This window comes from Centroberyx gerrardi, chromosome 8 (genome assembly GCF_048128805.1).
Source record: "Centroberyx gerrardi isolate f3 chromosome 8, fCenGer3.hap1.cur.20231027, whole genome shotgun sequence".
Taxonomy (NCBI): domain Eukaryota; kingdom Metazoa; phylum Chordata; class Actinopteri; order Beryciformes; family Berycidae; genus Centroberyx; species Centroberyx gerrardi.
The window spans coordinates 12,698,364-12,720,912 of NC_136004.1; the positions used below are offsets into that span (position 1 = coordinate 12,698,364).

A 22,549-nucleotide genomic window follows, 5' to 3' on the forward strand; every position below is an offset into this window, starting at 1 on the left:
TAACTAGCAAGCCATTAAATCCTGTTGGTCTGCTTGACAGTGTCATTTGTGGTTTTCTAATGTGTGAGCTTGAATGTCTTGTACAGTTTCAAGATCAGGATAAAAAGAAATAGGGTGCTATTGGAAATCTCCGCTCTCCTGCCATCTATCCACCAAGTTACAGTGGGTTGTTGCTGGGCCCCTCGTTACGATCAAGTCCTTATCAATCATTGTTTATGGAGCCATTCTGCAGGCTGGTGGAGCAAGCTGATTATCTGCACGTGTGCTGGACTCCGACACAGGTGAAGGGTAGGTGCCGGGGAAAGGACTCGCCTATCAGGTGACAGCTGAGAGGATATAAAACTTTGGAGCGATGGAGATAGGAGGATTCCTCAACTATCTGCAGAGACCACTGGGGTCTTTACTTGTTTTTTTAAATTGAGAAAGACGCAGACATGCTTTCCACGCTTTTATCACGAGCCGACTGGACTACTTGTAACTCTCTTTTTACTGGGCTACCAAAGAAATCCATAGGTGAATTAGAAATAATTCAGAATGCTGCAGCAAAAAATTTCAACAAAAACTAAATTAACACATTTCTCCATTACTGGCAACACTGGCGAGCTTTAGAATTGAATAGAATAGAATTAGAATTATTTTAGAATTGATTTTAAAGTCCTTCTAATTGTCTATAAAGCACTAAATGGTTAAGCACCTTCATACATTTCATTATTATTTTATTGTATGTTGTATGTCCCTGCTAGAACACAGAGGTCCTCCACCGCTTTTTTATTAGGGGTACCAAAGGTTTTACACAGGAGCACTGGTGAATCCGCTTTCTGTTTTTATGCCCCTGGACTCTGGAAAACCACAGGATCTCAGCACGGCAAACGCTGTTGGTATTTTTCAGAAAAAACTGAAGACATATCTTTTTAATCTGTTTTTTTAAATTAAGGCTATTGTATGTACATAGGATTTTGTGTTTTATGTATGTTTCATGTTTTCTCATTATTTTTGTCTTAATAACCTGTTTTATTGTGTTTTACTCTTATTTTGCATCAACTATTTTACTGCTTGTTAAGTTTAACTTCCTGATTTTATGTGAACTTGGACTACTTTGGACTACAATTCTGTATGGAAGGTGCTATACAAATAAAGTTTATTATTATTATTATTCTCATATCAGCAGGGGTGACAAATTATCTAGCTGTTAGCAGATCAGCAATACTTGTTTTTCAATTTGTTTCTCTGATTATACTACCATTACTTCACTGACTAGGCCTTTGTGTCAATAAACTTTGTGTAGAAAGTTTAAAGTTGGTTTCCACTAAGTAGATTAGTAGAGATTAAGTAGAGATTAAGAGAAGTATCTCTGGCAACCAAACACTTACACAACTACTCTTCTTATTCTGCAACACCATGAATTTTGAGAAGACAGAGGCTAGCTCTTTCCAGACTACGCTCTGTGCTGAATATGTACAACACACAGGCCTTATGCAATTACACAAGCTTAAACCGCTTCAGACCATTTCCATGGATGCAGCCCTTGTTTACAAACCAGACTTTCTGTGCGTGGTCTGCCTCTATTTGGGTTTCATCCTGACAGGTCACTAGATGAGAGGTTTGTTCATGAAACTCAAACAGCAGAGCAGTTACATTACAGACTGCTGACATGGCACGGATCAGTCATGACATCAGGACTAGGACCGGGGTCAAACAGTACTTTTTATACTTTTGTTTTGCACAACTGAGGTGCCAGGAGAGTGGAGTTTGACACCGAGGTCGGTAAAATAAGTGTCAGCAAGTCACTTGAAATTAGATCTAGCTTACTTCTGGGTGATCAACAACTTTCCTCGCCTCTATCTGAATTGTCCTGATGCAGTAAGCCCATCCACCTGGTGCTCCAAGCAGGATAAAACACAAATTATTTGTAAGTACTATTTGATGTAGGTCTGACCAAGATAGTCATGTCAGAGACCCTAACGAAATGACGAAATATATAATGAATATCAGCTCTTTCAGCAGACAAGAGACTGAGCAATGCTGTAATGATTACCCCTGCAGTATTATAAATCACACCAGCCATTATTTCCTCTTCCTGACCATCAGACAGTCTGCTCCCTCCCTTTGAGTCAGTGACAGCGATAGTGTTCACATTTGTCTTGAAACGTCACAACACACCATCGCTGTCACTGACTCGAAGGAAGGGAGCAGTCTGTTTGTTTTCTTGTTAAGATACTGAATCATGGCTGCTGTCACCATGTAGGCATGCAGGTGTCATTGCCCTCAGTGTCACCGCTGTGTGTGTGTGGGCACCACTGACTGGATTGTGCTTCGCCACTTTTTATTGTGTGGTCGCCAGCTCCCTCAGATTCCTCTTTGGCCCTCGGAAACCTGGCAGGTAGATTATAAACAAACACAACGGTCTCATATAGGTTAACAACTACTATCATGTAGCTAAAAGCGTTATGTTAGTGTGATTTATAAAATTTCATGAATAGTATTGAGCTTGGTGAGGTGGTGAAACGCACGGTGCTCCATGCTGCTTTGAGAAAGACTAATTTCCACATTTTAAGTGTGTGTTTTTGTTTACTCTGAATAAAACAGATTATTGGGGAATCAAGAATTTATTCCATAAAAGCTGACATGTGGCATGACAAAAACATTTGCTATCGCTATGAAAGGTACATTAATTTTGGGAAATGACGAAGTAAAACACATGGCTATTTTCATAGTTTTGAGGTTACACTACTAAAGCCTCATTCAAAAAAGTACAAAATAAAATGTAAAAAAAACAAACATCCATGCGTCATCTTTCAAAGTTCACAAGTAATTGCTCACTATCTGAACTTTAAAATACAGCAAGTATGAAAGGAAAAATAGACATGGGTCTCAAAATCTGCGTTGCTTATTGGGTCCATAATCTCCCGGACCTGGCAGACCCCTGGGGAACCCCCCCTGGCCTCCTCCAGGCATGTTGTTGTTTCCTGGCCCCGGCATCAAGGGAGCACTCTCAGCAGACAAGCTGGGCGCTCCGGCGGGACCAGAATTCCCACCCATTGAGTTTCTGTTCATCGGCATCCCGTGGCCCGCCATGTGCATCCTCATGTCTTGCTCCCTGTTCTCGGAGAAGTTCCCTCTGAAGCCCTCCTGTTGCCTCTTCATCATTTCCTCGTTGCGCATCCTCAGCTCCTCTTCCCTCCTCCGTCGTTCCTCCTCCTGGCGGAGCTCTGCCTGCTTCCTCTTCTGCACCTCCTGGCTGTGCAGCTCCTCCATCCTCCGCAGCTCCTCCTGGCGCCTCAGCAGGTCCTGCCTCATCAGCATCACCTGGTGTTCGTGTCTGGCCGCCTCCATCTCTGCCTCCAGCTTCTCCTGGGCCTCTTTCATGTTCCTGTCCACCATCTCGTACTGCTGCTTCTCCATCTCCATCAGGGCCTTCCAGCGCATGGCGTACTCGTACTCGAAGGAACCCGGCTGAGCAAATCTTGGTGGCTGCTCGCGCTCTTTGTGGTACTGTTGATTTTTGTTTATGATCTTCTCTGGCAGACCCTCATCCTCATCAAACTGATCCATAGGCTCGACTGTAATAGGTCTGGGGAAAGCAGTGAGAAGAAAGGCGCCATCACCACACTTATCCAAAGCCTTCCTTGCAGCTGGTTTGGAAGTGTACTCCACGATTCCTTTTCCCGTGGGCCGTCCCCGGTCATCCACTATGACTATGGCCCTCTCTATCTGCCCGAAGACAGAGAAAGCCTCCTCCAGCAGCTCGTTGGAAACAAACTCTGGCAAATTCTTCACAGTTAAAGCTGCACCGTGTGTCGCAAACCTCACACGGATCTGCCTGCCTCTAAAGGGGGTATCATCAAGCTCAGCTCTTGCAATCTCTGCTATGATTCTCGTCTCCAGTCGGATGAAGCCAAAGCCTCGGTCCTTGTTGATGAAAATCTCGGAGGGCTTGCCGTACTTGGAGAAGAGCTTCTCCACATCTTGCTCGGTGGCACCGGTTGGCAGGTTTCCAACAAACAGTCTGCTGCGCTGAGTGTAGGCTTTCTCACCTGGTTTCCTGAAGTTCTGCAGATCTAAGGTTAAGGCCTCATTTGGGTTGGACTGCTCGTTGTGTTCTGGATGTTGGCCGTTGCTGCTCGTTCCCCCGGGTTTCTTCTGCTCGGCCGGGCCGGGCTGTCGGGGCGGACCGTGGTTGTGTTGAGATCCCCTATTTCCTTGCATTTTAGCAACAGAATAAAAAAACCGAGTCGACGAATCGCTCGATAAAAACACACAAACTCTCGGCAGACGGCAACACACAAAGAGCTGCAAAAATGGCCGAAGCTCGTGCTGGCTGCCCAAAACGCTATTGTGACCTGAAACAGATGCGACCATGACGTAGTCACTGTGCGACGGCGCGAGATTGAGCGGGTGATTTCGCGGGAGTCCCGATGGTGTTTCCTTTCCTCTCAGACAGGTTATCAAACTAACGTTACATGAACGCTTATAAAATAACAGACTTAATACAGTTAAACTGCTGAAGCTTGACGTCCGTCTGCCGAGGTAAGATCGTTAAATGTGTTTGTTTCTGAGTGTTTAACGTTACATTCAGCAGAAAGCCGTCTCTGTTGGAACAGCTCAACATTATGGCTTGCTAACATTAGCTACAATTAAGGTTATGCTATAACTGTCTCATTGGCTTTAAGATTGCAAATTAAAGCACTTGAAATTTGCATGGTATCCAGAAAGTGTGTGTGACAGGGTAGTCGAGTGTCAGTAAGCATGACAGCCCCACTTACGCTACACCTGTCCCCCCCAATTCAGTCATGTTTTCTGACCTGAGCGCCCAGAAGAAAGAGGGCTCCTCCCTGCTGTGTCGCCCGGACTCTGAGGACCAGGGCCCGGTGTTTGACAGGGTGCTGCCGGCCTACACTCCCTGTTCTGAACACTTCAGACTCGGGGAGCGGTGCTTTACTCGCCAGTATGCTCATATTTATGCAGCACGGCTCATGCAGATGAGGCCCCTGCTCACAGAGAGGGCCCAGCAGAAATGGGGTGAGTTTTGGACAAGCACAGGACATAAGTCACCCACACCTGTGAACAGCATTTGAAATGTAATATAGTTTTGAAACGTATTTTGAATGTATTTGAAATATAATATCTGTTTTCTTAGCTACATCAATGCGACTCTTTCTTTCTGTCTTTGACAGGAGCAGATGTATGTGTCAGAAAGCTGTGTGATCTTCAGACAGGGGAGCAGTGTTGCATTGTGGGAACCCTGTTCAAGCATATGGAGTTGCAGCCGTCCATTCTGAAGGAGATCAGTGAGGAGGTCAGCAGTGACGCTCTGCCCCACCAACTGACCACCTATATCCCAAACATCCCAAATGAAATCAGCCACTACATCTGAATGATGATGATTTGCCCCCTCACTCATATGCCCTGTTTCTGTGTCTGTCTTTCTTTTCCCCTCTCTTTCAGCACAACCTCCTGCCTCAGCCTCCACGAACCAAATACATCAGTGAAACAGATGATCTGATTCTGGAGGATGAGCTGCAGAGGATCAAATTGGAGGGCAAGATCGACAAAGACAAGTGTGTCACAGGTCAGAGTTTTTCTTGAGATCCTTGGAATTGTTTGATGCTAATATGTTTTATTTGCTTACTGGCTGAACTTAAATACTTACATGAAGGACAATGTGGCTTCACTCGAATGTATCTGTGAACACGTCGTCTTGTTTGCCTCATGTGTTGTCTCTTTTTTTGTGCTTTCTTTCTCTCTCTCAGGTAGTGTTATTGCCATATATGGAGCAGAGAAGAATGATGGGAAGTTCACAGTGGAGGACTACTGCACTGCTGATCTCCCTTTGCAGACAGCAAGACCTGCGCTCAGCTCTGACAAGTATGCACGCACACATACTGCTTATCTCCCAGTAATTGAATTGTGATCTTCAATTGTAATTGACTTATCTGTCTTTGTCCAGGTTTGTGCTCCTGGCCTCAGGACTTGGTCTTGGCAGTAGTCATGCTGACAGCATGCTGGGTCTGCAGTTGCTGGTTGACATGGTAACCGGTCAGCTAGGTGACCAGGGGGAGCAGAGTGGGGCAGCAACCATCTCCAGGGTTCTGCTGGCTGGAAACCTCCTGAGCCAAAGCACCCAGGACAAGGAGGCATCCATCAAGGTGACTGCCACTGGTTTAGCCTTGACACACATTCACTTAGTTTTACTAGTTTAGAAGAGAAATTTGCATGAACTAGTTCAAGCAATAAAGGATTCAAATGCTGTTTTACACTCACTGTGTCTCCAGCCCAAGTACCTCACCAAGAAGACTCAGGCTGGCAGTGTGGAGGCTATTCGTCTGCTGGATGAGCTTCTACTTCAGCTGGTGGTGAGTTGACATCACCAGTATCAGGCTGTTTTGTATGTTCATACACCGTATTTCCTCTGATAGTGGCCTGTAGTCAATTAAAAGCCGGGTCTCCGATAATGGCCGAGGCCGTGGTCGACACGAACAAATAAAGGCCGGCCCCAAATACAGGCCGGGGAAAAAAACAAAGGAAAAAACAACAGTGGATACCGGTAAACTCCTGGTGCCTGTTATATAATGTAACTGTAGTTTGTAGTAACGTACAAGTGCCACAAGATGGCAGTAGCTCTATCCCCATTCAAGTTAGCAGAGGGCTAACCGGAAGTTAGCCCGCTCGGCCGGCGGAAGTCTCTGGAGAATGCCGTCATCGATTACCGTAATTATCGGTAATGTATTGCAGTAACAAAAAAACGTCTACCTAACGATCCCCAACAGAAGCAGATCAGAAAACAAGGAGGCTTCTTACTAAAATATGAGCAAATATACTTATCAAACAGAGGGAATTAGAAATAAAGGCCTGTCTCTAATATAAGCCTGCTTCCAATAAAGGCCTGGCACCCTCTGCAGTTGAGGTAAATAAAAGCCCGGGCCAATATTAGAGGAAATACGGTATTTACATTTACATTTTATGCATTTATCTGGTGCTCTTGTCCAGATTGACTTAAAATTAGTGCGACTGTAGACTAAGCTAAAATTCCTAGATCATCAACATTACAAGCACCCAATATTAAGGGTCACGGCCTTTGTGCCTTGGCAATATGACCAATGATCATGTATGAGGGAAAGAAATATGAGCTAAAGAAAGAGACAGAGTAGAGAATGTGACATGAGGTACTTGAAAGCTGAGTTTTCAGCCTATGACAGAAGATGGGGAGCGACTCTATTGGATAGTTCAGCATAATAATGTAATCATTTAATGCTATGTGTTTCTCCCCCAGGCCTCTGTTCCAGTGGATGTAATGCCAGGCCAGTATGACCCCACCAACTACATCCTTCCACAGCAGCCTCTCCACCGCTGTATGTTCCCCCTGTCCTCTGTTTACCCCACTCTACAGCTGGCCTCCAATCCATACCAGGCTAACATCGACGGGGTGAGGTGAGCAACACTGCTTCCACGTACAGTATGCACATACACGCACTTTCCTACCATCTTGCATTTGGCCTTCAATCCCAAGTGAGTGCGCAGATATGTTTAAGGGCATATATTTTTTTTTTCCTCCCAAGGTTCCTGGGCACATCAGGCCAGAATGTGTGTGACATCCAGAAGTACAGCAGCATGGACAGTCACCTGGAGATACTGGAGAACACACTGCGACTGAGACACCTGGCCCCTACGGCACCTGATACTCTGGGTTAGTCAGACGTGTTCATTCAATCCAACTCTCTCACCCTCTAGAACAGACAACGTTGGCCTGCACATAATTTCTGTTCAAATTATTTACCCGATTTTCTATGCATTGTATGTCAGGTTGTTACCCATTTTACCAAAAAGACCCTTTCATCATGGAAGAGTGCCCCCATGTCTACTTCAGTGGCAACGCCCCTTCCTTAGAGTCCAAACTCATCAAAGGTCAGTTAAGATGCTCATCATCTGCGACGTGTACCTGTAAATCAGACTTCTTGGACAGTATCACTTAATCTCTGATTTATTTATTTTTTTCATTTTTGGCTCGGAGGACAGCTGCTAGTGTGTTTCACTTATTTTAACTTGTTTCATCATTTAATATTGTTTTATCTGTACAACTGTCTTTTTCATTATGCTACTGTCTTTTTAAATATCTTTCCCTCCTTCCAGGTCCTGATGGTCAGGAGGTCCTCTTGATTACAGTCCCAGAGTTCAGCAGCACCCAAATGGCATGTCTGGTCAACTTGCGCACACTTGAGTGCGAGCCAATCAGCTTCTCTGCCTTCTCCGCTGACGACGATGATGAGAGTGAGATGAACATCAGCCACTGAGACTCCACACACAACATCTTGATACTCTTGGACACTACTGATACATATTCACGCTCATTATTATGTCTCTTGAGAGTAATCATGACATCAACAGCATGCCAAGAATCCTAGAACCTTTGCCGCATTGATGCTGTCCAATATCACTAATTATTCCAAGAGCTTTATACATTGCTGTTACACTTACCAATATATGGTTTCTTTAAATGTTTGTCTTTATAGTATCTTTTCCTATAACAATCTTTAAAGAGGTATACAGCAGTTATCCCAAGATTCTCTTGTTACAATTGCAGTCAGCGTTGACTAAGTTGATAAAGAAGAGAAGACACGTTCTGTGTATTAACAAGCCTTTATTATTTGAAAAATAACTTTCTTCTACCTCGGCTAGTTCTGAGGAACATGACAGAAGATATCTCTCTGGATTCTCACGTATCAACTTTGAACAAATGTTTTTTTTAGACCTTTGGTGAGACTGTTTATACTGTAAAAAGGTTTTGCTGTCATGAATAAAAATAATGTAAATAATTCAACTATTTTGTAAGAAAAACAGGTGTTTGTTCTTAATTGGTGAAGTAAAAACTAGATGGCATGTTTGTTAATATCCATCCACCATAAACATCTCTTCATAAAGCCCAAATGATTCACAAAGATGTCTGAATATTGCAGTGTGGACTCTCGAACTGAAATTATATCATTAATTAAAATGGTTCCATTTCTACAAAAAGGCATTTTCATGTGTAAGCAATAGGCAGCTTGACGCAACTACTACAGTTAAGTGTTTAGCAGCTGACTTTGAATTTGGACAAATAAGATCTTCCTATTGCTTATAAGTCATACAAACACAGGATTCCTATCTTAATTATTTTATTCAACCTACTCAAAGTAGAACATGGCAAGTGAGAACTACAAGTAGGAGAGGATGGATGTATATAGTGTACTGAAACAGGCCGTGTGTGTGTGTGTGTGTGTGTGTGTGTGTTTTTAATAGTCATCAATCTTGTACTCATAGTTATAATCCAGGATGGAGTCTGTGAACCCCCCAGGCGTTGACGACTGTCCCTCTCCTATGAACCACGAGTCGTACCAGGAGGTTGTGCTCTCTGTTGTTGTGGGAACTGTGGTTGTGGTTGTTGGGGGTAACGTGGTCGTTGACTTCATCAGTCTCTGTTGCCGTAGGCGACGAAGACGGGCTATTCTAAGCTTCCTCAGCCTCTCACGGCGGGCTTGTGGATCTGCTGAATACCCACCGTTGCCAACAGCTACACGCCTGTTGCTATTAACAACTGAGGAGTGACGTCCTCTGCTGTTGCCATGGCTGATCAGGCGGATGGGCTTGTTACCATGGAGGGCCATGATCTGTGGATGAATTGGTAAAAAGCTGCTTTATTATTTGATCATCTGGGCCCAAAGGACCAGATAGGCACAAGAGAGGCGGGACTGGTGAGGGCCAGGGAGGATTGGTGAGTTTGTGGTGCTGTAGCTTAGTCAGTTCAGGATGGGTAAAAGCATCCACCATATGGCATATGTTATGGTGAGGACAGTATAGCAAAATGTATACAACGAGGACGGAGAATGGAGATGATGCGAGAGTGTAATCGACTCACCTGTTTGATGCGGTCCCAGTTGGACTTGGCCAGGTTGAAGCTGCAGGCGGTGGCTCCTGACTCATAACCCACCACACAAAGCTTGGTCATAGGGGAGAAGCCCTCGGCTCGCACCGTCACATGGTACTCCCCCGGGTTCAGCAGCCGCCAGTAGTCCCCTGTCGTAGCTACAAGGGCGAGAAAATCACTTCAGAAGAGTAGAGAATGTTGCTATAACTTAAAGAGTGTGTCCTGTCCGCAAAGAGAACAGAGTGGACGTCTTTGTCTTTGTCTTTGTCTTTGTCTAGTGTTACAACCAGTATACTGACCTGTAGTGACGTCATGGTTCACCCCCTCTACAGACACGGTGGCATTTGCAATAGGGTTCCCCTCCTGATCCTTCACAATGCCCCGAATGCCACGGTGCACCTAGGTAGGGAAGGGGAATAGTTGAAGTACAATGATTAATGCTTTATCTTCCTATGGGATAGCAGTCCACATGCTGTCTGTGTGTGTGTGTGTGTGTGTGTGTCTGACCTGCTCCATGAAGATGAGCATAGCTTCCCTGTTCTTTTCCCACTCGTATACCAGCTCACTCTGATGAGGGAACTTGTCGCAGCCCAGGAATATGGATAACTCAAAACAGTTGGTGTGCAGGTAGCTGAAATCATTCATACCTACAGAAACACACAAACACACACACACAAACACACACACAACCTTTAGAGCCTGCATTGCACACATTTGTCCACCAGGGAGTGTCATAAATATCTACAGACAGGTGAAGACTGACTTCTTTGAATAAAACTACTGGACTCTACTCACTGCCTGTGACTGGCTTCCATTTGGCACGGTTGACGATCCCCAGCCCCCCCGCAGCATTGTCTCCATGGCAGGAGCCGTGGTGGTTGTGTGTCATGGTCAGGTGTGTGGAGGCGTAGGAGATAGCCAGCCACCTGAACAGGGACTCGTCTGCCGTCACCCGTGGCTCATCCTCAGGCTCGGCGTACTGGTAGCCACCATCGCTGCCACCGTCGCCGCCTCTCCCTCTGTCATCGCGTTCCTCCTCCTCCTCTCTGTGGCCATAGCCGTGCTCGTGGCCGTAGCCTTGCTCGTGGCCGTAACCTTGCTCGTGGCCGTAACCTTGCTCGTGGCCGTAACCTTGCTCGTGGCCGTAGCCGTGCTCGTAGCCATATCCTCGCCTTTCCTCCTCGGGCTCTACGTACCCCCTGCCTCTCCAGTCCTCCTCCGGTTCCTCATGGTAGCCCCTTCCCCACTCTGTCACGTCAAAACCTTCTTCTTCATACCTGTGAGAAAAGATGGTGCAGAGGATGGGTTTGGTGTCAGAGATTTAACACAAGTGTCATTGTAGATGGTGCATTAAAAATGACGCAGGGAAAGGAGAAGGAGGGAGGAGGAGTAAGAGGGAGATGGAGAGAGTCATACTGTCTCTTCTTGCGGCTGTGGGGCCTCTGGCTCTCGGCAGCCTTGTTGAGGCGATAGCTGTCATAAGGGTAGGCCACAATCCTCTCCCCGCCCTGGAGGTTCGCACCCAACACAAATGGATGGCTTTCCATCCAGGAGATTATGGCTCTGGTTTCCACAGCAATCTGGAACAAAACAGGGACAGCTGCCCTTAGATCAGGATCACAGATGTACTGGAGAGTAAACCCACATAATCCCGTTTACAGAATAGAATTTAACCACCTTTATAGGAAGACAAAGATCTTTGGCATGAGTTCATAGTATACATCATATTGTAAGTAATATTAAAAAATGATTTAAGTTACATGAAGAGAGGGTCTTTTAAAGGGGAGAATATCATAAATGAATGCTTTTTTTTAAAAAATATAACTGATTTTTAATGTAGTCCAGAGGAACACTGCCTTGGCTTCAATGTGTTGTAGAGAGGATAAGTAAAGAAATAAGATAAAGGCTTTTTAACTTTCTTTCTAAGAGAAGAGTGCCTTGGACTTGTTTTTTCTCCATTGCCCTTATAATTGATTTTTATTTCTATTGATAGTTGTTTGCCTTATGGTGGTCGTGAGGTCATAGTTCACCCACATTTTAATTTACCACTGCATTACTGATGAGGATAGTCTTGTATTCTCACATTTTATGATTAGTTGGTTGTAAGACACACACACACACACACACACACACACACACACACACACACTCCTTACCGAGCTGTTGGCCTCCATGCTCTCTGGTATGGGCACATGGTGATTGGGGCTGAGTTTGGGCACCATGCCCTTATCTTCAGCGTCCCACAGGAAACCGTTCAGGTCTGGGAAGTTCTGGAAAATGTCATGGCCGTCCTCAGTAAAGAGGCCGGTGGTCCATCCACTCAGCTCTGATCCCTGCAGGGAAGAGGTTGGACGAGGGGCAAGTAGGGCCAAAGAAAAGAGGAAAATTAACTTAAAGCACTCACACCAATCACTCCAGACCACGATGCACCATGTAGTGCATATATAACTCCTATGATTCACAAGCTTTTACTTTTGTTTCACTGTTTTTGTTCCCTTTCCATCACATTTGTCAATAAAGGAGAGGCGTATCCTTTCATAGAGTTCACTGACCACTTGAAAGGCTCTCTCATGTCCGTCGGGGTTGAGCGAGGGCACCAGGTGGATGCGCATTCCCTCCACCAGCCGTTGGGCTCGGGGGTTTCTGTCTTTGTACTCTTTGCACAGGTACTGCATGAGAAGCAGAATCATCTCCCGACCCACCGCCTCGTTTCCATGGAGACCGGCCGTGAAGCGGAACTCCGGCTCACCTGGGGAGACAACCGTGTAAGACTGTAGCCGTTTGTCTGTCGAACACAGTCTGCTGACTTCTGGTGTTTTAATAGGATTTAAGGATGTAGTTTCACTGGTTCTCACTCAGCCATGCGCCATCAAAGCCCAAGAGTCTGCAGGTTTTCATTCCAACCAACACAAACCCAGCTGTTTTTACTGATTAGTTCCTCCTCTCTGGTTCAAGGTGTGCAAACCAGTGAAATCAGCTGCTGTACTCTTTGGCTGGAATGAAAACCTGACTTTTGGGCCTCGGTTGCACATGGCTGAAAACCGCTGGGATGTAGGGATTACAGTTATGATTTTACTCTGATACTGATAGGGCAAAACCCAATACATTTCAATAGAAGTAAACATACTGACTGACAAAATGATTCTGTCTGCCTGCTGTCAAAATGAACACATTCCCACCTATTTCATGCTCTGTGGGGTTGCCAGAGATGACCATGGCCATGATGTCCAGGCCCTTGGAGCTGTGGCCCAGGCTGTAGATGTTGGTGATGTTGGGACACTCCTCATTCACTGACTTCATCAGCTGAACAAATGAGATAACGGAGATGGTGTTGAGTGAAATAAAGATGATGTGGCTGGTGTGCACAGTGTTCTACATTACATTTTAACATCATTTATGAAATCATATATGTGAAACTGCTATGGTTACTCCACTTGACAGTTGCTCTCTGGTGGTTGAAATCAGAACCCAATGAGAAAGGCTTGAATTCTTCAGAGGGATTTTGGTATAAATTTATATTACAGAGTACAGTGGATAAAACAAGACAGGAGTTTTATTTCCAAATAAAATAATCTGACTTTATTGATTGTACCTACGTGTGGCCAGCTAAATAAATAGGGATTTTCTCTGGAATGCATGCAGCCAGCAGGAGTGCTGGGGCCGTGTGCAGGAATACTCACTGCGACCATTTCTGAGTAGCTGTGATGTTTGAACTCCAAGTAGTCCACTGGAGTCACTTCATTCTGCCTGTACTGAACATTGACTGGATCTGTGAGGGAGAGGGAAAATGTTGACTGTGTATATCTGTGTGTGTGTGTGTGTGTGTGTGTGTGCGTGTGTGTGTGAGAGTGACTCACCAGGCAGGGGGCAGCCCAGGATCTCTAGCCTCATACACAGAGTGCCATTCCAGCTCTGAGGGATGATCCTGATGTAGCGGGCAACCACAGGCTCAGCCAGCTGGTTCATCACTGGAGTGTCTTTGTCACTGTTACCGAAGAACAACTGGACCGAGGAAAGAAGGTAGAGAGGAAAGAGGGAGAATGGAGGGAGAGAAGTGTGAAGTGATGTATTTTGACCCATCTTTTTGAGGCGGCGCAGCGCTCAGTAAACTCACCCAGTCAGAGTATCCGTCGTGGATGGTGGTCCACTCTCTGCTGTCATTGCTGAAAGCCAGGAAGTAGGATGTCACAAAGTCACTCCTGAAACAAAAGTGGGAACAAGTTGAGTTTAGGAATGGGGGATACAGTATTTGTGTGTGTGTGTGTGTGTGTGTGTGTGTGTCTTACTCGTTCAGGGAGTCCCGTCCCTGGGTGATGACTCCAGTGAACTCTGTCTCCCTGCGTGCATCTATCTCAAACCAGTGGATCCTGTCCTCTGAGTTTGCGCACCACGCTCCGCCTCTGGAGCTCTCCTCGTCGTCTGAGCCCTGGGAACCACAGAGGCCAAAACTCCTTTGATTGACATTTTAAGCATATGCATCTACTTGTGTGTGAATTTAAAGCAGGTATAGTCATGCAGTCTTGAAACTCAACTAATTTAATTCATACTTTGCAGGTCGTCATTCCAACCAAGCACTAGACATATAGCTCTCAATGGCACTAATTGGAGACTACTGATTTAGCTACATGTATATCATAGATAGAGTTGAATGTTTAGTTGATCGTTGAACTTTTCAGTGGTAAGCGGAACAATAAGTTTAAATTTAATTGCGTGGCTGCTAAAGTAATTTTTAGAGTATAAAAGACTGAACACAACCTGCCAAAGCAGCTAATGGAAGTGACAGCGATGATAGTAATTATTTTCCAACATGTGGCTGGTAGCTAGTGTTTATTTCAAGACCTGGCAGTATGTAAGTGATGGCTGCAGTGTGTGTTAGTTATCCAGGCTGGGGGAGTGCTGTGTACCTGCATGTTGAGGCGCGCCCTCTGAGGTGCGAAGCGATACTGAGACATGGAGGAGGCCAAGAGCTGGTCGGGATCGATCTTATGGGACTCCATCCCCAGGGGAGGACATTCTGCCACGTACACCAGAGAAAATTAGATGATATGTAATATGTATTAGCAAAACCTTTTTTTTTCCAGATTTGAATAGAGATTATGACTTACTCTTTGGCTCTTTGAAGACACGCGGCCTGTTCCTCGCCCGCTCTTCTGCCTCCTTCAGTTTCTGTGCTCTCTCTGGCAGAGATCAGAAAAACAATCTTAATGCAAAACAAATTGTCATGCGTTGGCTGTATTTTCTGTCTTTTTCTCTACCCAAGAATTGTCTAGAAATTCATCATTATGCACCATTTATCTACAGATTAAATGCCAAAATCCCTGAGAGGACCCAGAGGGCCAGATTGCAGGGACAAAAAGATCCCAGATGTTGTTTTTTTCCTTCGCAGTCCAAGTTTGCATTGATCAAACTCAGATCGTCCTGAAGCAGTTAATGTAAGACAGACTGCATGAAGCCCTATTTGATTGATTGATTGATTGATTGATTTATATAGCGCTTTTCTAAGTACTCAAAGCGCTTCACATATCGGGGGGGGGGGGGACTCAACTCATCCACCTGTTTGGTGACACACAGTGCACAGTAATATCCCAGCTGCCATTGCCGTAAGTCATATTCTGACACATTGTATCGTGTGACACATTGACATAGATTATTGCTGATAGCAGGGCTGCCAGCAGCAATACATGTCTTCCTGACACTGGGAATGTAAAACATGTTGTACACTCACATATAGATGCACACATTGACACATACTCTCATACACAGCGCGTATATGTGCAGACGCACATCTGTTTTTGTATCGCAGGGGTTCAAGTTTAGTGCTTCAGGCCTCAAAATCTGTTGAACTCCTGCTCCAAGTAACCTTGGCTGCTGAAAATGCTGTCCACCTTAAACCCAGTGATCGGTGAACCATACACAGGATGTGCCCTATTGACACTTGTCTTGACAATGTCGTATATCATTGGCTCGAGGCTTGCCTTAACCACCAGCTAACCTCGCTACACACAGCTCACAGAGCAGAACACGTGGCAAAAAATGCTGGATGTGATCTGCATACTGAAGGTTTTCACTCCCTCAGTCCTGCATTTCAACATCGCTCCTATCATATCACATTGTATCATATCCTCTGCCTGCCTCCCCTCCACACAATCCGATGTTCCTTTCTCCGCCTTGTTTCTTTTCTTTATCATTCAGACTAATTCCCTGTATGCGTAACATTCCTGGCTGACCTCCCACTCTCACTCTCTTTGCTCCAGTCCAGCGCACGAGAGATTTCAAAACATTACAGGCTTTATCTCTACACTCAGATTTGTTCCTCTATGGGAGGATGAACTTTTGTCCTTGCTGTGCAAGTTGTAGCAAGCGTATTTGCACCAAAGGCCCGCTGCCTCTTGCATGGTGTGAAATCACATCTGCATTTTCTTATAATAGAAATGTGAGCCATGGGACTGAACGCTGTAGAGCACAACACTGTTATCTATTAGTGCTGCCATGTTCTTTGGTTTGGCAACTACAACATCATATGTAGGCTGACATGAAGGCATGGTTGCACTGGGCAGTTTTATGCAAGGGAAACAGACGGTCCACATCTGGGTTGTCTTACCTCTCTCTTCCCGCTCTCTCTCTTTCTGTGCTCTCTCTCTCTCTTTCTCCATCCATTTCATTTCTGTGTCATCTTCTTTCCTCCCTGTGGAAAAAAAGAGAATCAAGGATAATTTCGCAGAAATATCCATTAATACATCAGCCCCATTATGCATGGCAGTAAATACTCAGGCCTTTCTGGGTGTTTGCAAAGCATTCAAAACCATAAACAAGGAAAAGGTCACAGCGTTTAAATCAAGGATAATTTACAAATCTGGAGAGTCATTGACCTGACTTGTTTATCCCTTTTCCTTGCTCTTTGTTTTGTTGGCAGACAGTCTCACGGCAGACTAACCAGTGAATGTAATATAAAACATTCGGGCATGGATATTATTCACTTGTGTGTGTGGGTGTGTGTGTGTGTGTGTGTGTGTGCGTGCACGTACTCTGCCCGTATTCGTCATAATCATCATACCAAGTACCCTCATAGGGAGGAGGGACTGTGGGCTCCTCTGTGTAAAAGAGAGAAAAGACAAACACAAAGTTAGATGACTCATGCACTAAAAAGCAGAACATGTGAGATTTCTTACAGACATTTTACAAGATTATACAGTTTGAACTCCAAAGCTTTACAGTACTACACCAACACACTAACAAGTTAGCACAGCCTTGATTTCCTCAACCACAACAACCGTGCTCTGTTTGGACGAACATAAATGCCACTGCAACGCCTACCATGTTATTAAACTTACAGCAGTTAAATGTTTAATTCACATTTACAAGAATCATAGCAGACTTGCTATCTGATGACAGGCTTTTTACTCCCCAGCAAAACTATGAAAACTCTTGTTGACTATGTGGAGCCAAGCAGACCCACCCACTCCCGTTTGCCTAAAAACTAGGGCAGGTTAGCTCATGGATGCACTATAATGTTATTCCCATGTGTTCTGCTCTGCTCCTACCCTAAAGGGACAGATGGGACGGACATTTCATCTGCGTTACGTCTATACTCCACTTGAGAAGTTGCCAGATTCATAACTAGATAACCACTTAATTAAAAACTTGATATATTGATTGATGGGTGGTAAATGAATTTCTGTCTTTAACATGTTTGAGTGATATCAGTTACCTGTTAGGGTTTCTACTTCTATTTCAGGGCTGACCTCTTTGCCATCAGGGAATGGGAGGTTCTCTGGCACCTCAACTATAGGAATGGAGGGGGGGGGAAAGTGAAAACAGAGAGGTTTTAAGGAGGGTTGTTGGATAATATGAAAAGCAGACTGAGGAGCGGGAGAATGTAACAGAAAAGGCAGGATGGATTCATGAGAGTGAATGAGTGGAAATGCTGAAATAGCCGAGGTGTAGCATACTGGAAACACACTGTAATGAGAACATGTCATCTCTATCGCGTAAAGAGCTGTCCAGTCCAGATGAGCGCTGGTTTGCACTGAGTGTCACAGAGTCACACATGACACAGTATTTCCACCATCTGATCCTGCGGAAAAAAGTAGTTCAGTCACTGCAGACTTCAGGTGGATGGAGGCTGGAAGGAGTTCAGTAAAAGCTTTCATCCTGCAGTCTGCAGACTCGATTCTAAAAGATAAATGCACAAGGTGAATGTGTTGGCAATACATTCTATTTGTTCTAACCAGGATTAGACCGATATATCAGTTTGCCAATATATATTTGGCTTTTATTAAATATCGGCCAGCAGATGTCCTCTGTTGCCAGTGTGATGGAGGTTCCTCTCTGACCACAGCTACATAAAACCTGAGGTGAAATTATATTTTCTTTGAATATTGATTTATTCATTTAATTCACCACCTGAAAGAATTTCATTAATATGGGTTTCAATGGAGTTTTTCTGTTCTGCAGTCTAAATGCTGTTTCAGAGGATTTTCCACCCTGACAAGAACAAAATTATGAGAGAAACACAGATTTTTTTGCATGAAAATGGTAAAATGAAGACTACCAGCTATCAGCAGTCGAACCCTAGTTCTATCCTGATGTATATCCTTTTCTTTACTGCTGCAATGACCCAAATTTCGCCCCGGGGATCATTACAGTTTCATCTCTCATTAATGTTTCTTCAACTACCATCTCACAAACAGCTTCACTCAAACAAAGCAGGGGGAAACAGAGAGTCAAACCTACATGTGCCATCCCAGTAATCACTGTCATCTGTATCAGCCTTCCCATCAACCTCCGGGGCAGGGGGCGTCGGCTCCTCTCCCTTCCAGTAGTCGTCATAGGAGTCAGTCACAGATGCGGCTGGGTCTTCCTCCTCCGGCTTCCAGTAGTCATCATATGGAGCATCGGTGATGAGAGTCTCAGGCTGAGGTGTGGACACTGTGGGCTCAACCTCTGGTTGCCAGTACTCATCCACTGGGTCTGTCACTGGGCCTGCGGGATCCTCTTCCTCTGGTTTCCAGTAGTCATCCTCTGGATCAGTCACTGGGCCTGCTGGATCCTCCTCGTCCGGTTTCCAGTAGTCATCCTCTGGATCAGTCACTGGGCCTGCTGGATCCTCCTCGTCCGGTTTCCAGTAGTCATCGTCTAATAGAGATAGAAATGGAAAAGTGGAGTGATTGTGGGCTGGGGCCGCAGTGGGCGGAATAGGGCTACTGACTACCCAGACTATCTTAAGTGTCTGGACTAAAATGCCATTTATGGTTCTCAAGTGTATATTTATAGATATGTTGTACTTTCATTTCACATTGCTTTGATTTTAAAAGAGGGTTTGGTTGAAATTTACAAAACTGCAAACAAATAAAACCTTCTCAGAAATAAGATATAGCAGCTGTTGTGTAACCCGAGACAAACTGCAATAAACAGGAGTAAAATTTGGCTCTGTTTTTCCTGTGCAGACTACAACAAAACTGTCCTCCCTAGCCAGATTTTGAACATTTTCACCACACTGGTGAAAGTATGGTCATATGACAGCAGAATAGCGCTATCGGGGTACTGCCCAAAGCCCATAATTTTTTAATGTAGGAATGCGTCCGATAATTGATCAGTAAATGAATGTGTGGAGGTGTGTTTGAGTTGTGCAGTAGATGTTTGTTATAGATGGGATAATGGTGGTGTGGGGACGAGAGGAGGGGTGGAGGGGAGGGGGGTCCAGATTCACCCCCTGGGCATAGGGCCATAATTCCTTGCCACACCCCTGTTGTGGATATGTGTGTGTGTGTGTGTGTGTGTGTGTGTTTGTGTGTCACTCACCACCGTCAGTATAGGGGTAGTCTGGGTAGGGTTCAGGTTCTGTGGGCGGTTCTGTGGGCGGTTCAGTGGGGATCGCTAGAGGCATCAGACAGACAGAAGGTCATCAGCAGCACAAACAGAGCCATGCTCAGTCAAGTTCAAGAGATTTCAAGTATGAACACTGTCCGCTCCTCTGTCCTCACCTGTAGTGGTAGGTGGTGGGGTTGTGGTAGTGGTTATTGGCTGCCGGTCCTTCTTCTTACCCTTCTTGTCAGTTTTGGGCTTCTTGGTGGCGTTGGGGTCCTTAGGCTCTTTGTTCTTCTTTTTGTCCTTCTTCTTCTTCTTGCCTTCCTCTGGTGCTCTTCTTACCCTGCCTGAAATACAGGGAATGAACGAGGGAAGCAAGAGTAGATAACATTTTTGCATATTTTCAACGAATACCCTACAGATTACCAATTTCTTAGCTGGTGAAAATCTACCAATATCAGTCAGATACCAATTTATTAATTGATAACAGGAATAGCGACTTCATTCTGCAAAAATGCTTACTTAAACTAATATGTGAGTAGTGAACCTGCAGTTGAAGACGGTAGTAAACATGATATCATTATTTGTAGCATAAGAATTAAAATGCTTGGTGGCAACCAGATGATACAAATAGTTGGCAGTTTATGGAATATTTATCCAAATGGAATATTGGTGTCTGGTGACTGATCAACAGCTGATTGATGAAAACATTTCTTATTGTTGCTCTTATCATTATGCACTGGAGTGTCAAATTACACATTCATTTCTTCGCTGCAGTGTCAAAGTGCAGCACAACCCGCGGAAATCCAGACAGCCAGTTACATTTCAGCGGTTGCTTCAGCTCCATCAATATTTTCCTCTGAGGTTGTCTGAGCACAAGTGCTGGTGTCATGAGGCGCTCTAATGGAAAACACTTCTCTCTCTTTCCATTAGTTGTCCTCCATTAGCCACAATTCGGTTTTAATGATACAGCATCGGTCCAAATACGCAATAAATATATCACCATCACTTCACCAGCATCTTACCACTAAATCATAAACCCATCATTTGGATTCATTAAAGAGCTAGTCTGGACCGGACTGACAGATGTGTATTACATCTGAAGCTCGGTCAGAGAGCCGTGCGATTGAGAGAAGAGCTTCCTCCCTCACGAACAGCTGCGTACAACAGTCAGGAGAATCCATTCTTCCATTGTGAATGTACACTGGAGTCAGCATTAATCATTCAGGGTTACAGAGTCAGTGGAAAAGATCAGTATACTAAAAATCTGTCTGCAAGATGCTCCAGTCAGAGGGTCTTCTCCAGTGCACTGAATCTCATCTGCTCAGAGCCAAACACACCCATTTGTCCTATTTATTCCCAGATGTGGGATAGCAGTAGTAGACAGGTGAGCATCTGGACTTTGTCAACCCTGAGACTGAATGAGTGTGTGTGTGTGCTGTGTGCGTATCAGTCTGTCTGTGTGTGTGTGTGTGTGTGTGTGTGTGTGTGTGTGTGTGTGTGCACGTGGATGCGTCTGTGTGTGTGTGAGCATTGCATAAGTAATTCAGACCAACAGCTCAAGGTTCTACTTTGCACTCCACTTGTCTGTGTGATGCAGCCTGTGTATACTGAATTTTTAATGGAGATTTTTGTGCATTACAACTGCACAACTGACAGATAACCTTGCATGGTAAGTACAGCCTCCACTTACCTGCCAGTGCAGCCTCCTGTGTGTCCCTCTTGGCCTTGCCAGTGCTTCCCAGCGTGTCTGGGTCCACTAGAAGTCCTCGCTCTCTTTCTGGATCATCCTGGGACTCGTCTTTTGTAAGAGCCCCTGCCTCTCTCTCCTCTCCAGGCTGGCTGAGAGAGAGCACCCCCCCAGCGGTCTCCCCTCCTCTGGGGAGCAGCGCACAACACAGGGCCAGCAGAGCCGCAGACACAACCACAGTCTGGCCCTTCATCCTCGCTAGTCTTCCAACTGCAGAGTCACACCTCAGTTCTTTGGTTTTCTCTTGTCCCAACCTGGAATTTTTCTCTCTGGCGTTTTTTTTTTTTACTTCAGCGATTCAGCTGTATCTCACTTATCCAAAATATACAATCCGATTTGGTAGTCTGTAGCGGTGTCCTGCAGAAGAATTATATTTCAGCCTTCCTTTTCACTTGCTCTTCCCCTGCGTTCTTGCCATGTGTTCCACACCTTCACTCCAGTGGGGAAGTTTCTGCAGCTCCACGCACGCCCTTAGCCACAGCGTCAAGACAGGCTCAGACTCCAGGCAAGAGACTGGGCTAGACAGAGATGCAGTGGGAGGGGGGTAGGGATAGACGGGGAGGGGAGGGGAGGAGAGGGGAGGTGGGAGAGAGACAGAGAAACAGAGAGAGAGAGAGAGAGAGAGATAGACAGCAAACCAGCAATCCAGCCAAATGAAAAGACTGGGTTCCTAATTCCCCTGCAGCTATGGTCAGCTGAAAAAACACTGTACGGGCCGAGGATCCCCTTCACCTGGCCGACGAGTCAGAACAGGTGCAGAGATCAGGAGGCGGATGGGGGAGGAGGATGAGGGAGGGCAGGTGAAGGGTTTGCAGCTCCTGGTTAGAGAAAAGGAGACAGAGCCAAGTTCTGTTGATCTTCCTGTTGAATTCCTGTGCTGAGAGACTTCGCCCTGCAGACTCACCACCAAACAAAACAGCAGGAGTGGAGTGAATCCCAGGACACTGAATTCCAGAGGAGGAGGGGTTGGGGAAGAGGGGGCAAGGGGGAGGATAGGGAGTGTGTGTGTGTGCGTGGGGGGGTAACAATACCAAACTCCACTAATCATCAGAGAGCGGAATTCAGAGAAAATGAAAACAAGCAGGAGTAAAAGA

General features: G+C 45.3%; 3 protein-coding genes across 3 annotated transcripts; 1 reads left to right on the forward strand and 2 right to left on the reverse strand.

The window, feature by feature from the left end:
• Window positions 1-2,566: 2,566 nt before the first annotated feature.
• On the reverse strand, window positions 2,567-4,306 carry nono (non-POU domain containing, octamer-binding). The gene has a single exon (XM_071923665.2). The coding sequence runs from the start codon at window positions 4,204-4,206 to the stop codon at window positions 2,872-2,874; it is 1,335 nt and encodes a 444-aa protein (XP_071779766.1). The 5' UTR covers window positions 4,207-4,306; the 3' UTR covers window positions 2,567-2,871.
• A 103-nt stretch (window positions 4,307-4,409) lies between these two features.
• On the forward strand, window positions 4,410-8,624 carry pold2 (polymerase (DNA directed), delta 2, regulatory subunit). The gene is made up of 11 exons (XM_071923653.2): window positions 4,410-4,527; window positions 4,789-5,019; window positions 5,175-5,296; window positions 5,446-5,569; window positions 5,751-5,865; window positions 5,948-6,146; window positions 6,273-6,353; window positions 7,271-7,428; window positions 7,557-7,684; window positions 7,801-7,902; window positions 8,128-8,624. The coding sequence occupies exons 2-11, from the start codon at window positions 4,791-4,793 to the stop codon at window positions 8,286-8,288; spliced, it is 1,419 nt and encodes a 472-aa protein (XP_071779754.1). The 5' UTR covers window positions 4,410-4,527; window positions 4,789-4,790; the 3' UTR covers window positions 8,289-8,624.
• Window positions 8,616-22,250, reverse strand: aebp1b (AE binding protein 1b). Its single transcript, XM_071923642.2, has 22 exons — window positions 21,399-22,250; window positions 19,882-20,052; window positions 19,700-19,774; window positions 18,632-19,033; window positions 17,607-17,681; window positions 16,924-16,989; window positions 16,500-16,583; window positions 15,004-15,075; window positions 14,803-14,912; window positions 14,185-14,324; window positions 14,013-14,097; window positions 13,756-13,900; window positions 13,579-13,667; window positions 13,078-13,201; window positions 12,451-12,647; window positions 12,055-12,231; window positions 11,315-11,478; window positions 10,694-11,175; window positions 10,406-10,545; window positions 10,198-10,297; window positions 9,890-10,056; window positions 8,616-9,641 (listed from the first exon to the last, which is right to left on the reverse strand). The coding sequence occupies exons 1-22, from the start codon at window positions 21,646-21,648 to the stop codon at window positions 9,267-9,269; spliced, it is 3,690 nt and encodes a 1,229-aa protein (XP_071779743.1). The 5' UTR covers window positions 21,649-22,250; the 3' UTR covers window positions 8,616-9,266.
• Window positions 22,251-22,549: the final 299 nt, after the last annotated feature.